General features: G+C 43.5%; 1 protein-coding gene across 1 annotated transcript in view; it reads right to left on the reverse strand.

Annotated features, from left to right (window-relative positions):
* LOC308290470 (chloride channel protein 2-like) overlaps positions 1 to 12,337 on the reverse strand; it is a gene marked incomplete at its 3' end in the record, with an annotated part of 240,980 nt that overhangs the window by 149,801 nt on the left and 78,842 nt on the right. The window contains exon 2 of the mRNA XM_080732317.1: positions 10,337 to 10,484. Coding sequence (XP_080588443.1) covers positions 10,337 to 10,484 — 148 coding nt within the window. The remainder of the gene's footprint in view (positions 1 to 10,336; positions 10,485 to 12,337) is intronic.

The following is a 12,337-nucleotide window of genomic DNA, read 5'->3' on the forward strand; positions in this document are numbered from 1 at the left end:
TTTTGTTTTTACTATGGTGAAAGAAATGCAAATGCCCTCTTTCCATGCCATACCTGAAGGCAGCATTCAAGAGAATTGTCTTGTCCAAACTCTCCTGAACTTGAATGCAGCATCTTATGTTGAACGAATTGCCCTCTCTGTGTAGAAATCCATGATGTTACGCCTCATCTCCAGTATGCACTTGATTATGGTGTGTGTGTGTGTGAGTGTGTGTGTGTGTGTGTGTGTGTGTGTGTGTGTGTGTGTGTGTGTGTGTGTGTGTGTGTGTGTGTGTGTGTGTGTGTGTGTGTGTGTGTGTGTGTGTGTGTGTGTGTGTTGATCTGTTCCCTTTTGTTTTGTGTCCTGTACGCAATCTCTGCAGGCTCGACGGCCCACACACAAACACACAGGATAATCTTATTGTCACCGTCAACAGTGATACAGTGATGCGGCAGGGACATTTCACGTGGATGCACCGGTTCCATTCACGTGGGAACGCCTCAGCGGATGTATTCAACACATCCACAGTACTGTATTATATATAGTATATATGCCCAGGGGGGTCCCCAAATTATTTTGGGGGGTCCCCAGATAATTAACTTAATGTGCAACATTGTTTTCTAGCTCAACAGTAAACAAACAAACATAAAGTTTAAGTGTATAGAGGGTATCTCCACATTTCTAAAGTGACAATTTAAGGACTTTTTAATACCTCTAAAATGACAAATTAAACATTGGCCAAATTGTCAAATATTAGAGGAAGAAATTGTGAAAATAGCCGATCTACATGCTCACAACGCCTCGCGTTACAAGGCGTTGTGAGCATGTAGATCGTCTGTTTTCACAATAAAACCATGTTATACAAAATGTAATGACTCAACTCTTAGTGCTTGTCAGGCTGGGGGGTCCCCAGTTAAAATATGATTATTTTGGGGGTCGCGGCCTGAAAAGGTTGAGAACCACTGGCCTAGGTCACAATTATTGGAGATGATCGGAATTATTCTTGCGCCTGTGAGCTGTAATAAAAACGGCATTAATGCTCGACGCATTGTGAGCTTGTAGATCGCCTATTTTCATTAAACGCATTTTAGTCCAGTCATTTTAGGGTTAGACCTAGAACAAATTGCAATAGTAGCAAACTCAACTGATTTTGTATCCTCATTATGTCCTTAGTGAGGGAAAAAAAGTCCCAAGGAATCCCACCGGGGCAAAGTTTTGAAAACGACCTACCTACCTTCAATTACTATACACTACAATATAACGGAAAAAATTGCTGAAAAAAAATCTGCTTTAAGTGGGATATGAGGGGTCAAACTAGGTGTTTTTAATTATTCTGAATCCATTGCAAGCATTTGTTTTGCATGAAAAACATTCCTTGGGCTAAAAACGGACCCCAAAAGACTGAAAATTGATGAAAATTGATGAAAATTGACGTTTTGAGTGGCCATTTCTGGCCCAAGGAATGTTTTTCGTGCAAAACAAATGATTGCAATGGATTCAGAATAATTAAAAACCCCTAGTTTGACCCCTCACATCCCACTTAAAGCAGATTTTTTTTCAGTCATTTTTTCCTTTATATTGTAGTGTATAGTAAGTGAAGGTAGATAGGTCGTTTTCAAAACTTTGCCCCGATGGGATTCCTTGGGACTTTTTTTCCCTCACTAAGGACATATTGAGGATACAAAATCAGTTGAGTTTGCTACTATTGCAATTTGTTCCAGGTTTGGCCTAATTTTGGCCTAAAATGACTGGACTATTTGGGTCCCCATCCGGAATCATTGAGGGTAAATCTATTGGAATCAAATTATTGTCTTAGGAATGTGACAGATACAAAAAAGTATTATTGAACTCAAGTCGCCATGGCATGAGTAATCAATAGAAAAAAAGTCATTTTGGGAGTGAACTACTCCTTTAATATGCAAACAGAAAAGTGATTTTCATTTATATGTTGCAGTGTCCATTATCCATTAACACAATTAAATTAAATCCTTAATGTCAAGTATTTGTAAAACAGATTAAAATGTGACGATGGTGAGTGGTGACAGCCCTAGTACAGTACAGAGTGTACCTCTTCATGTTGCCTTCCTCGCTCATCAAAGTTTTACACATCAAAGCAATGTGCACAAAAAACACATACAGTATATAACTGTTTCCATAACAGTGATTCCCGGCTCCATAAGTGAGTCATCCTCCATTAATTCTGCTGAAAATGCACCTTTACATTTCTTTTTGTTTTAGAGTGGCCACTTATCTTTACCCTTTCGCTTTCTCGCAATTTGGGACTCACGCCAACTAATCCTCCCCCCACGCGTTAGACCAGTGGCTCGAGGACCACCAGTGGTCCTTGAGGAGGTTCCAAGTGGTCCTCAGCTAATGGAGAGTTGGTGATCAAACGGACCATTATAGATCTCTTGAAAGCGTAAAAAGAAACCAAATGGACCCTTAAAGATCTTTAAGTGCGAGCAGTGTGTCTTCTCAACTCATCTCAGTGATGGGTTTTCAGTTTTGTTTTTTCCTAGAGGCATGAACTCCCTCCCCCTCTCTCACTCTGGTCTCTGTCCTCCACTTCTAGTGGAACAAACTTTAATTTTACACTCTCAAGAGTTAACTTATTGTTAAACACCTGCATGCCTTGATTTATAAGAATTCGACACGTAGAGAATGGAAAAGAATTGTTATTTTGATCAACGTTTGCCTGTTATCTCTCCTATGGTACCCAAATCAAAATAGCAATTCTTTTACTTTTCTTATTAGACTGTGTAGACTTCTTGTAAATTAAGTAATTCCGATGTTTAACAACCATTGATTTAACCCTTGAGAGTGTAAAATGAAACCAAATGGACCCGTAAAGGTTTCATTGGGTCCATTTCATTACCAACTCTCCATCTATACTATAATTTTGCGAATGTCTGTCTGAGTGTCTGTCTGTCTGAAACAGCGTTTCTCCTCAGTGGCTGGAGCAATTGATCTGAAATCGCATCACAATTAGCATATGAATACACCTAACATAACTGTGAAGCCCGTTTGTCACTTTCACAAATCGTATGCTGTATATTAGCATTTTTATGGTGTATCTACTATCTATTCTGCATCTAGCTTGAGGCTCATCTATTCTGCATCTAGCATGAGGCAACATGTTTAACCAGCTCTCTCTGTGTGTGTGTGTGTGTGTGTGTGTGTGTGTGTGTGTGTGTGTGTGTGTGTGTGTGTGTGTGTGTGTGTGTGTGTGTGTGTGCAGGCAGGCGGGTGTTTGCGCGGGCGGGTGGGCGGGCGGGCTGGGGGGGGGGGGGGGGGGGGGAGCCATTAAACGAAACGGGTATTTCTTACATTGATGCTCCTACATATTATCATGCAAGCACCAGTTAAAGTTACTTTCCATCCCTCATATACTGTATGCACACACAGTGCACATCCCATAACCCACACACTGCACATCATTTTGGAGCTCATATCTTTGAACGGGTAAGGGCTAGTCTAACATATAATTTTCGGAATGTCTGAGTGTCTGTCTGTCTGAAACAGCGTTTCTCCTCAATGGCTGGAGCAATTGATCTGAAATCGCATCACCATTAGCATATGAACACACCTGACATAACTGTGAAGCCCGTTTGTCACTTTCACAAATCATATGCTGTATATTAGCATTTTTATGGTGTATCTACTATCTATTCTGCATCTAGCATGAGGCATATCTATTCTGCATCTAGCATGAGGCAACATGTTTAACCAGCTGTGTGTGTGTGTGTGTGTGTGTGTGTGTGTCTGTGTGTGTGTGTGTGTGTGTGTGTGTGTGTGTGTGTGTGTGTGTGTGTGTGTGTGGGCGGGCGCTGGGCGGGCGCGCGGGCGGGGGGGTGGGGGTTGTCTGGCCCTGTCACAGAATGATGTTGTCCAGAAATCATGCAGATCGGTACACAGTATCTCTATAGCCATTAAACGAAACGGGTATTTCTTACATTGATGCTCCTACATAATTATCATGCAAGCACCAGTTAAAGTTACTTTCCATCCCTCATATACTGTGTGCACAGTGCACATCCCATAACCCACACACTGCACATCATTTCGGAGCTCATATCTTTGAACGGGTAAGGGCTAGTACATTTAATTGGACACCACATGGAACCCTCTCAAGGACCACTGGTAGAAAACCACAGTTCTAAAGTGCACCATGGCCCTATAATGACGACGGTAATTAACACATACGTTAAGGAGATTCCGACTATCGAATAACGATTTGGAAGCGTGAATAATTACCATCTTGCTATTACAAAAATCGGTGTTGAAATCTAGTTCACACACCCTCTGCAACATTCTAAAGCCGTTTCCCACCGCGCCGTCGTCAGTCACAGAACCGCCCTGAATGTCTGGTCATGAAACCATAGATCAGGGTTCCCCAATTAGTTTTCCCCAAGGGCCAAATTATGTCTAGGGTACCAAGCCGAGGGCCACAACATTGCAGGGGGCGGCGGTGGCGTTCCCGCTACTCCAGTGACGGTTCAGATATCGTCGTTGTCGGGTGAAAATCTTGTACGTCCAAAACCATTCGTTTTGCATTTATCATTTTAAAAATGATTTAAACTAGTGAAAACAGCCGATCTACAAGCACACAACGCCTCGCACCGCGACTACCAGGGTTTCATCCCATATAGGCGGGGAGGGCCAGTGCACTCACTCCTTTCTTCAGGGCCTTTATACAGCACACACGCACACGCACACACACACACACACAAACACACACACACCTCAGTGATAGACTGCACAGAGACGGTGACAGGAATGACATCTGCTGTCTCAACCCTCAACAGCGGAGCTCAGAGGTAATGGGTTCAGTAGAGCAGGGTGAAGCCACAGGTTCCCTCCTGACATTGTGTGGAACTGAAACACTGCCAAGAATATTTAAGCAAAACAGCCCTCACTGCCAGCTATTTATTTTTTTAGTTTTTCCTTACGTTTTCAAGTAGTCACAGAATGTTTTTTCCATTATTCGATCGCTCACGGACACGCTTCTGTTCTTCTGAAGAAGAAAAAAACACGACTCGTTTGAGCCTTGCAATCCATGGTTATCGCTGATGGAAAAATCCCGAGCGCAAGCGAGAACACTGAAGCAGAGAAAAAGCTGATTCTGTGAAAAACATAAACAGGAAGCGGACGGAGATGCAGTGTTTCGATTATGTCATTTCTTGTGTTCTGCTTCCGCTGTGAAAAAAAAAATGTCAATGGCAGCGAGGGCTAAATAAACTCATCAAAACTCGCCATTGGCAGTGAATGAGAATTGTATTCAGTCACATGTTATCTAATTCTTCTCTGGATGTTTTGCACAGTGTTGTTGGCTCACTGACTTCTTAGCCAGCAGAGATCAAGAGGGTTCCGTGTAAGGGAACGCTGTCCAGTGTGGAGACAGATCATGGCCCAGTCTTCCATTCACCTGTTAACTGGTGTGACACATCTTTCCTTCAATAAAATGAGGCGTAAGACCAAATAAATGTTTATAGATTTTCGGAGGAGCACTCCGCTCCCCTTGCACCTGCACCGTGTGTGATTAAGGCTGAGCCAGTGGCAGCAGTGCAGACACGTAAGCAGTGTAAGTATAGCGCACGTCCGAGGCGAGAAGCTTAACTTTGATTCAAATACGGATGCTATATGTGTAAAGGCAAATCAACGGTTGCTATTTGAAAAGAAGATGCAAAGTTTTAACGTGGACACATCACTGATGACGTGATATGTCCAAAGGTCTCATTCTTATTTCATGGAGTGTGCCCTTTCTTTTTTAATGATTTGCCTTTGTCTTAACCCTTCTTGTGCCTATCCCGAACAAGTCCGGCTTTTTTTCAATACAATACAATATTTTTTATGCTATTTTACTTACCCTGAGCTGCTTGTAGAGATGTGGGTGGTCCTGGCTCGTCCTACGCTTCCCAACGACCGAGTCTAGATGGTCCGACGATTTATTCCATTGAAAATGGTTTAGAATAAAGTTTAGAGCCCCCCCAAAAAAACTCAATCTATACTGTCGGCGGCGCGACGTATTCCGGGGTGCCGATCCCGATCTAGTCCGGCTTTTTTAATAAAATGAATTAATTAATCGGAGGCCTCAACGAAGCCCCGGTCAAAATTTCCATCCAGGCCCGGGGCCACGATTCTGTTTACATCGGCCCGCGAGAGGGTAACGCCGCCGCATCGCGCCGCCGAATCCAATACAAAGTCACATCTTTGGAGCTCATTTTCTCTGAACTGTGTTCTTATGGTAGCGGGAAAGTTTTATTTACGCCTAAATCGACTAAAATCGATCTTCTGAATGAGTGTTAGCCTATAGCAATTCACCGTTTGTCAGCCTTCTGATTGGTCCCTGAGACTCCCTGATTGGCCAACCAGAAAAAATCATTCACTTTTTGCTATCGGGGGTGGAGTTTGTGCAGTGGAGAATGTTGCTTTAGGCTTTCAACAACGGTCCGCTCTGTGCGACACGGCGTGCGTGCAGTACGGCCGCGCGAGGTGATAGCGATTTCGCTCGTTATAATGAATAAGCTTCAACAGACTAGTTCACATGGACCTTATCAATGTAACTAAGAGTTACGATTGGGTACATATATTTTAAATGGGCAGAATTACGAAAGCCAGCCTATTATGTGAGTAGAACTATAATCTGGTTGTCATTTTCCTACCCAAGATGCACTGCGCTTTCTCTTTCTATTTCTCTCCTCTCTCTGATCCAGAGGATTAAACTAATTAAAACATATATTTTCAGCGGAAAACTACTGTTTTGCTATGTAACTACTGTACTTTTTTCTTCCCTTTTTATTAATATCACGTAGATGTGTTTTTTTTTGGTACTTTATATAGCTGTAATGAGGCTATGACAAATCTTTTTTCCCCATCCACTTCCACTATAAAAGAATCTGCAATGGTGATTCTGTCCCACTGGGATTAAACAATTAAAACATATATTAACTACTGTACCTTTGTCTTCCCTTTTTATTAATATCACCTAGATGTTTTTCCTTTGGTACTTTAAATTGCAATAATGAGGCAATGGAAATACCCTCTCCCCCCATTCACTGCCACTATAAAAAACAATCTGCCCAGGGTCATCTGTACCACCATAGTAACAGGGCAGAATGGGGCGGGATTTGCAAATGAGAGAATTCTGTAGCCATTTTCATCCGGGTCTTTTTCATCACATGCACAAACGTGACCACGCACGTCACTGCTACGTGAGTCCCTGTATGTTGCAACGCTCCTCTATGAGAGGGACCCTGGCCACTCAACAGACTTTGGCGCCCCCAAGTGGCCCGGCACCAGATGAGTTAACAACGCAAACTACAAATGCTACAGCGGTAACAGATACGGATTGTTCTTTGTTCCATCCGCTATCTTTTTGTTTCATTTTTTTAAACTACAAACACAGGTGTCATCGTGTCTCTCTGGATTTGCCCTGTGATGCATTGTGACAGTGTGAGTTGTGCTGTGTTTGTATTAAGATGCCTAATCATGGTCAATGTATGCTACAGTTCATTGTACCTGGTCACAAGTTTTGACATTTCCCGACTTCGCTCACGTGCAACACCGTCGTATGACGAAGTATAACACAGGCTTCATACACAACAAGTTGTCGCGGGGGCGACCGCAGTTTAATAGTATAATATTATTGATTCACTTGATTAAAACCCTAACCGCGTCGCGGAGAGGAGCGACAACAACATAACAACCATTTCATTCTCACCATCGTGGCTGCTGACATGTGAATTCACCTTAGCTGAGTGTTATCTTAATATATTACCTGTTAGTCAGACTACTACTCGTTGCACGGCAGCATTGTAGGGGCGACACCGACGACTCGCACAACACGGCCATTCTCCGTTTATCTTCTTTATAAATTAATCGTATTAATATCGCCGTTGTACAAACCGGGCGGCGATAGCTATGAGATGAGATGAGTAGCTTCTTATTATAACTCTATGATGAGTAGCGTAAGTGTACATGCTGCACCGCGCTGAAACCAAAACAAACTCATGGCATCCGGTTCAATTCTTCTTCTGCCGAAAAAAACTAGCATATCTTCTGTTCTAGTGCTCCCCAGCGCCATGCGCCCCATTCACACACCATTCAAGTGGTGCCTGGGAGGAACTACACGGCAGGTTGCAAAAATCTTCGCCTCGTTTGCTGCTGCAGAATGTGTTGTTATACCACGCCGCGCCCATCCCCCGAAGTTGCGTAGCAATGAGGGGAAATATCGTACCTGCGTACAGAGCCTTAAAATGCGTGCTTAGTACGCAAAATGCGTACGGGTTGGCAGGTCTGCATACTGTACAAATGGTGAACACGATATGAAACGTCTAGGACACCACTGTCCATTGGTGCTAACCCTTTGCAGGCACAGGTACACTTAGTATCGATTGCGTGGAAATGTCACAGAAAGCAGCAGGTTTGATGATCTCACATAGGGAGGCACAGGGAGGATGAAAAACTGAGAGACGTGGGGCCAAGCAGGCAGACTGGATTCACGTTTGATGGAGAAAAAAATATGATGAGCTTTATTTGACAGCAGTGAAGGTAAGGGAGTATGTTCCACATCGATTTGTGACACACACACGCGCACACACGCAAACACACGCGCGCACACGCAACACACCAATCAATACATCTAATAAATGTTGAATGGGATGTTCTGGGTTGTCAGCATGATGTTCTGTTGTGTGTGGAGTGTGGAGGTATAATTGTCTGGGGACTCCGTTAAACCTTCTTACAAAGAGACACCCACGCCACCGAAAAGTTAAAAACCTACAGTATATGACCCGTTGACTACCTCTACCTCCTGAGCCACTGCTGCCCGAGTGGTGTGCAAGTGTTCAAGTGTAGACAAAATACCTCAAGGCACAGTGTGGCTTGTACCCTTTATTTGACAGCGATTGACACACAAAGTGTTTCATGCTTTGCTGGGTCCACTCCTATGTTTGTATCTTAGGCAAGATCTCGATATTTCGTGTTTCGAAGTAAGGATTAGGGTAAGAGTTAGGTTTAGGGTTTTGGCTTTGGGTTAGCATTCAAAAGTTTAGCATTCACCTGCGTTGGCTTCATCTTATAGATTGATTTTCACAATGGTACCATATGAGAAGAGAAGTAGTTTCATATATTGTCACTGTCAGGCAGAAACCTTGTATCTCCAAGTTTCAAATGTGCATGTTTTTCCAAGTTTCAAATGTGCATGTTTTTTCGCGATGTAAAGCGCTGCTTCATCACACAAGGCGGTCGCACAAAAGTAGTGAAAACAGCAGATCTGTAAGCACACAACGCCTCGCACCGCGAGGCGTTGTGTGCTTATAGATCGGCTGTTTTCACTAGTTTAAATCATTTTTAAAATGATAAATACAAAATGAACGGTATTTGGACATGCAAGGTTTCCACCCGACAACGACGATATACAATGTTTTTTGTTTGTTTCTGCTGCCAGTTCAACTTTGTCTTCAACTGTCCTAAAAGTTCTAATTCAAGCCAGGCAGCTTGTCCTCATATACGTGAAAAGTCTGACCTAACCTTGAATGAAAAGCAGCTTCATCTTTCAGCTTTTCATGAAAAAGGTTCAGAACATTTCCACCAAGGGACCTGGTTGAACAGTGAGTGAGTGAAATGAATAACTCCCTCTTTAACCTTGATGTTCAGCAGACGTGTCGAGGGTGTTGAGTGTTGACTTCGGGTAACCTCGGATCCCGCAGGCTCGCTTTCACAGAAAGAAGGCCTAATGTGCGATTTGTTTCCTAAACAATTAAATGATGAAGTTCTAGTAATATTGTTCCTGCTGTTCTACATAACACAAGCCAGGCAACACATTTCCAGATTGAGAATTTAAACCTTGCTTTTAAGAATTGAGAATTTAAACCTTGGTTTTATGAAATATTCGAGACCATTATGCGGGTTTTATGGAAGATGCTTCTTGATTGATTGATTGATTGATTGATTGATTGAAAATAAATTCAAAAAGGATAAGAACACAATAAAGTTTGTAGGCTTGTTTCCATTGTGGTCCTTTTGGGGAAGGGGAGTAGGGAGGGTAGGTAGCAGTATTAACATAATATTGAACATAATATTGCTAGTTTGACCACTAATCTTACTATAAATATTGAAAATATTGGCTCCACATGACATGCTTCCATAGACAACATGCTGCCATCTATGTAATCCAAATGACTGAGATGACTTGAATCCACGTAGCCTGTGTGTGTGTGTGTGTGTGTGTGTGTGTGTGTGTGTGTGTGTGTGTGTGTGTGTGTGTGTGTGTGTGTGTGTGTGTGTGTGTGTGTGTGTGTGTTGGAGGGGGGTGTGGAGTATAGTATGCCTTCGGGTGATGCGTCGGGGTACTTACTGCGACATTTGGCACAGCGTCCCTTGTCGTACTCGTGCAGGTCCACGGGCCGACTGGACACGGACCGCCTCAGACCGCCCTCGTCCCTCAGCCGAGCCGCCTCCTCTTTGGCGTACACCCCCAGCTCCTGGGTGTAGCGCCCATACATCTGCAAACACACACACACACACACACAGTTTAGGTTAGACGAACTGCAAAGTGGTTGATTACGACCGTCAGGTCGCAGTTACTATCAAAACCTCCACCGCCTGTCTGTCTGTCTGTCAGTCAGTCAGTCAGTCAGTCAGTCAGTCAGTCAGTCAGTCAGTCAGTCAGTCAGTCAGTCAGTCAGTCAGTCAGTCAGTCACTTCACGTCACACTTTTGCCCTACAAATATCTCCGCCATCGTTGCCCCTATCCATGTGACATTTTCCACACACACTCCTTGTCTGCCAATCCACAACCTCCACCCTTCCAGGGACCCCCGCAGCTCCAGGGACCCCCACCAAAAAGCTAAAAAACTACCAAATGATGCCCCCAAATCGGCTGCTCACCGCGTTGCTCTGCCACAGACAAAGAGATGTCTACACACATCTCATCAACATGGATCTCCTCTTTTCTCACATGCCCCTCTTCTAGCGCCACCATAAGGCCGGTTCTTGCAAAACACATTTACGGACACAGCTCCTACAATTTGTGCCCTAAAATCACTCATGTCTTCAACATGGATCTGTCCCATATAGCGCCACCTTCAGGCCGCTTTTTTAAAACACATTTATGAACACTGCTCCTACAGTTTTTGCCCTAAAATCACACAATTCGCAACACAGTATCTCTACACTCATCTCATCAACATGGATCTGTCCCATATAGCGGCACCATCAGGCCGATTCTTTTAACATTTTTTTTTACCTAAAATCACGCTGTGACCTGACGGTCGCTTATCTCCCAATTAGGGAGTCTTACTGGTATGGTAACAAAGCCTCTACTCAGACTTATGGGGTGGCAGTGGCTCAGGGGTAAAGAAACCGTCATTAGAACACAGAGGGTTCTGGAAGGGTTCCCACCGTTCGATCTAGGGCTCCTCCAGAGTTAGTGTCGAAGAGTCCTTGAGCAAGACTCTGAACCCCTCCTGATGAGCTGGTCGGTGCCTTGCGTGGTTTCCGCTGCCATCAGTGTATGAATGTGTGTGTGAATGGGTGAATGCAATGCACAATCTGTGTAAAGCGCCTTGGATAAAGGCGCTATATAAATGCACCATTTACCACTTACCAATTTGGAATTGAAAAGTTTTTTTGTGGAGAAATGATTACAGTTAATGTTCCAATTCATTTTAACTATCCGCAGTATAGTTAAACAGTATATGGACCCTTTCATCTCTGATCACCAACTGGGACATTGTGCACAGATCAACAAAGGTATCCAACGCAGTTGGCAAAAACAATCCTTTATGTTTAAAGCTCTGACTGATTCATCATTATAACATAACTATTAACCAATGACCCATTGTGTGCTCTGTGTATTGCTGTTGTTACGGTTGTAAGTGTTGTGGTTGTTAGTGTGTCATTTCAATATGTGATACAACTGATGTTGGTTGAATGATAGTCAGGTGAATAACAAAGCGACCAGTTTGCATGTGGTGACGTACATAGCTGATCTACAAGCTCTCAACGCGTTGTGAACTTGTAGATCAGCTATTTTCCCTATTCTTGGCAAAAAGGGCCCATTTAGGAATTCCAGCCCCTGCCTCTCAAACATTCTCTTCGTGTCCCTGGTGACGTGTATACAGTTCATCTACAGAACACACACACACGCACGCACGCACGCACGCACACGCACGCAAACACACACACGCACACACACACACACACACACACACACACACGCACGCACGCACACACACACGCACACATGCACACTCATTAATGCAGCAAGTAACTTCCAAAACATTCGGGTTCACAAATGTTTTTTTTTTTAATACGAGTGTGCTCCACATGAAGTCTATTACATCTCCATACAAAG

This window comes from Nannobrachium achirus, assembly GCF_963921795.1.
Source record: "Nannobrachium achirus genome assembly, chromosome: 8".
Lineage (NCBI taxonomy): Eukaryota > Metazoa > Chordata > Actinopteri > Myctophiformes > Myctophidae > Nannobrachium > Nannobrachium achirus.